This window comes from Protobothrops mucrosquamatus, unplaced genomic scaffold (assembly GCF_001527695.2).
Source record: "Protobothrops mucrosquamatus isolate PMUCROS unplaced genomic scaffold, P.Mucros_1.0 scaffold2835, whole genome shotgun sequence".
Lineage (NCBI taxonomy): Eukaryota > Metazoa > Chordata > Lepidosauria > Squamata > Viperidae > Protobothrops > Protobothrops mucrosquamatus.
This window is the reverse complement of record NW_015388867.1, coordinates 54,279-58,646: the sequence shown is the minus strand read 5'-3', so window position 1 is coordinate 58,646 and position 4,368 is coordinate 54,279. Positions and strand designations below refer to the sequence as shown.

The following is a 4,368-nucleotide window of genomic DNA, read 5'->3' as shown; positions in this document are numbered from 1 at the left end:
GTTGAATAACAAGGGAAGACTGGCAATTTCCCTAAACTGCTCAGAGTCACTTAAGTGAGATGGGCAGTGCAGAAATGTAATCAATAAAAATAAAAATCTGTTTCCATGTAGTCTGTAAGTGGATCCTGATCTTAGTTTGGACTTTCTAAAATTGTAATCCTATGGATTTCCTTGATCTGTAGCCCCAACAAAGGCATTCCAGGAATCCCATGACTTTTTTAGATGATTTACCCCAAGATTAGAGAACTAGTCCCACTTCAGAGAGAAGAAAATCAAACACTGAAAACACTTTCTCCTTAGGCCCTTGGTAGAATGCTGTGTGTCTAAAATAGATTCAGCCTTAGCCCAGCAGATTTTTCTCAGGATTTATATCAATTAATTGCTGTGTTTCTTAATGTATATCTTCACCTCTCTTACAGACCAATTGCTTAAAGGTTCACAAGTATCTGACAAGCACTTTAGGCCCATATATTGTCAACGTGACTAGGGCAACTGAGCTCTGCAGCCGTCATATCTGCAATAATCATGGCCGCTGCATTCGTCGGAGAATGGACTCTGATGCTTATTTACACCTCGATCCTAATCCTACGGATGGCATCTCCACTCTTGAGTTGGCAAATAGGACTTTAAGCCAACAGCAAAAGGTCAAGATGGAACAGGAATTCGCCTGTCATTGCTACAAGGGATGGAGTGGCAAAAGGTGCCTTTTCAAGGGGCACAGTGTGCGATTGTGGGCAGACAGTTGGTGCATTTACAGCACAGTTTTGTCTGTACTTTGGGTAAGGTATTTATGAGCCATTTGGACTAGTTATAAATATGAATATTGTGAAGCCAATGCTGTAAAGTGAATCCTGTATCATTCCGTGTGACAGAGAAGAAAGGTACAGGCATGGTGTTGGGTGATAGAGGCATTATCGAGTTGCTGTAACTCTTCCTGACTTCCCGGGATGTCCGTCTCTTGTGGTGTTTCACTAAGAAAGTTGGCACGTATGGATTAGTCCTAGTACCATTCACTGTCTATGCAGGACTTCCAATACACCAGGGATGGGCTGTTTGGGCTCTCCAGAGGTTGCTCACATATTTCTCTCAGCCAGCAATGAAGGATTGCTGGAGCCGAAGCTTAGCACTTGGGAAAGAGCACAGATTTTCTACCCGGGAGTGTTTTGGGGGTGATTTCAAAAAAAAAGTCAAGGTGATTACAACTGCATGATCACAACAACCATTTCAATATTTTTTTTTTACTTCTCCAGCAGACACTTTGTTCTACCCCAGCAATACACAAATAAGTTTCTTTTTATTTTCTAAACTTCCTCACCAGCATACAAGCATCCTTAATATTTGAGGTGCACGTTTTTCTAAACTGTGACAAAGACAGTAATTTCCTATTACCTTTTGTTAAATCAAAACTGATCTAAGCACATTATTTATATGCAGAGCAAACCTTTCCTACTTGAACCAACTAGGTGTCCTCCAAAATGTGATTGGTGCTGTTTAATTGAAATATATGTATGTAGGTAAATATGTGTACTTGTCAGGCTACCTCTCTTATCAAGGGATGGGGGAGAGAAAACTTAATTTTTTTAAATTAAATATTTTTCATGTGACCCTCAGTGCCTTAATGCTTCATTCTTTTATAATGCTACATACTGGAAGCCGGAAATATCTTTCATCTTGATCAGCCATGAAAAGTTTTGATTTATATGAGTTGACTCTCACGACCATTTGTCTTGTCACCTGAAAACACTCAAATCTTTAATTTCTTCCTCCTTTCTTTGTCCTGTATACTGATGGTGTTGCTACATCCCTGCCATTGGTTTAAAGCAGAGTTGTCAAACTCACTTTCATTGAGGGCCGCATTAGCATTATGGTTGCCCTCAAAGGGTCAATTGCTATCCCCTTCTCTCCCTCAGGCTTTGCCCCACAGAAGCCTCTCCTATCCTATCCCCTTCTCTCCCACAGGGTTTGCCCCACAGAAGCCTCTCCTATCCTATCCCCTTCTCTCCCACAGGGTTTGCCCCACAGAAGCCTCTCCTATCCTATCCCCTTCTCTCCCACAGGGTTTGCCCCACAGAAGCCTCTCCTATCCTATCCCCTCTCCCACAGGGTTTGCCCCACAGAAGCCTCTCCTATCCTATCCCCTTCTCTCCCCCCTCATTCCTTCTCTCCTCTTCCTGCCAAACCCTCTCTTTTTTATATCCTCTCCCATGTATTCACTCACTGCCCGGCTGGCCTTTTCTCGCAGTGCTCATCAACTGGAGCTGCGTGCACTGATTCTGGGGTCCCCACCAAGCCCCAGCAGCTCCAGCTGGCTCTTCCCCCGAAGACTGCCTGCAGCTGCTAGCCACCCCCAAGGCCGCCCGAAGCCTCAATCAGCTGGAGCTGTGTGCGCCGATCCCGGGGCCTCAACAGAGCCTGAGCAACACTGCAGCTCCAGCTGACTCTCCTCCAGGCCTCTCTGGCACTGCCGCACTTCTACTAAGTCTGTTTGTGGGCCAGATCTAAACACATCATGGGCTAGATCTGGCCCTCGAGACTTGAGTTTGACATGTCTGCTCTAAAGGCATTGGAATACTTTGGACCAGTCACTCTCATTCAGCCCAACCTACATCACACAATAATCAAAAATTTGAAATTGGAGAGAGAAGGTTGACATGCTGCATCTAGAGGAAAAATGGGCTGGAAAACTCTTCCGGTTGACAAGAAGAAATTCAGCAGGTGCAGCCTTCAGCTTTAACAGCATCCCTTTAACAAGGAAAAACAGGTCTTGTTTCCAATCAGCTTGACACATATGTGGGTCCTCAAGGAACAGGTTGCAGCTTTAAAAGCAACCCAGTGTTGCTCTAAGGACCACATTCAGATGATACAGACAAATGCGGATAGAGTCGCTTTGCAGGGTGAATGTGTCTGATGAGAAATTCAATGCACATTCAGACTGCAGAGTTTGGATCATGTTGGAGCCTTGAAATGTGCAATCCAATGAATGAGTCATAGCATGATTTCACCAACATAACAGAGGGGAGGGCTGCTCACTCTCTGCTACTGCTCCATGTGATCAGGGCAATATTTATGTGCAAGGCCTTTATGCAAGGAGGCTTTTGCAGATAACCAAGGCCCTCTGTTGCATACCGGCCAATTTTTGCAACCTGGTAGAACCTAACCCCCTCCCTTTGCCTCTTGTGAAGGTGATGAGATTAATGCTTACACATTCCTGCTAAGATGGGAGTCATTAAGACAGCATTTAACTCTGGTTGCCAAACATTTCTTTTTTTCTGGGGTTGGTCTTTGTTTCTTTGCTCTTGACTTCCTTCTCCCGCATTCCTGATGGAAAAGTTGTATTTGTGTTAGCAAGCTAGTTATGGCAGCCTCAAGAGATTCATACTTTATATATCCTATATAACTACTGTCATACATACCAACATTTGCAATCTAAACACAATAAAGTGTATTGGTGTTGGTGGTGGTTTGTTCTTTGAACTTGCTGTTTGGCTTCCCATTTTGTCACCAGGATAGGTAACATCATCAGCGGAACTTGGGTTGAAGCATCTTGATTCAACAGCAAGCTCGGAGAACAAACCACCACCCTCTGTCACCCAAGCTACAGATATTTTCTATCATCTCTAAAGTGTATTGGATAGGAATGGATTTCTGAGCCACGTACCCATGGCTTGGGACAATGGTATCTCCCCTCCTTCTTCGTATACAACCATTCTGTGCTTTAAGAGACCTAGAGGCAGATGCCATGACAAACATCACTAAAGTACAAAATATAAGTTAATAAGGAAATTAAAAAAAAGTGCAGAAAAGCATACATTTGTTCATATAGGGTGGAGAACAGTAATACTGTTTTTAATCACAGAGACAGATGGAGGGTGGGGGTATTGATAGGTATCCATAGAAGAAAACAAGCCACTGGCTCCAAATTCTTGGTTATCAGATGCACCCATGCTCACGTGCTGGGATGACTGTTAACAGCCTGAACTGAGCCCTTGTGTGCAATGCTGCAGAAAAGGAATTAGCTTAATGCTAATCTGGTGTCCACAGAACATGAACTGAAGTACAGTATTAGCAAAGAAGTAGAGTTGCAGTTGTGCCATGGGAGCACAATGCTACTTATTGCACAGTGCGCAGGCTGCAAATTTAATCCAGGTCCCATACCCTGCCACTCTCCGTAAGCGAAGATGTTTATTAAGTTATTGGATTGTTGATGAAGATACGGTAGCTGTGGCCTACATATATTCATGCCTAAAATAAGAGAGCCCTACCTAATTAATTGGCTGTTTTTGCTCAGAGCAGGGATTCTGAAATGAGCAGTTTGTACATGAATTAGAATTGATTCCAACCTCTTCTTTTGGAGAAGAGCAGCTCTTG

General features: G+C 43.6%; 1 protein-coding gene across 1 annotated transcript in view; it reads left to right on the top strand.

Moving 5' to 3' along the window:
* Positions 1-794, top strand: part of LOC107296493 (hyaluronidase-4-like) — a 7,807-nt gene extending 7,013 nt beyond the window's left edge. Inside the window, exon 4 of the mRNA XM_015825846.1 lies at positions 420-794. Coding sequence (XP_015681332.1) covers positions 420-794 — 375 coding nt within the window. The remainder of the gene's footprint in view (positions 1-419) is intronic.
* Positions 795-4,368: the final 3,574 nt, after the last annotated feature.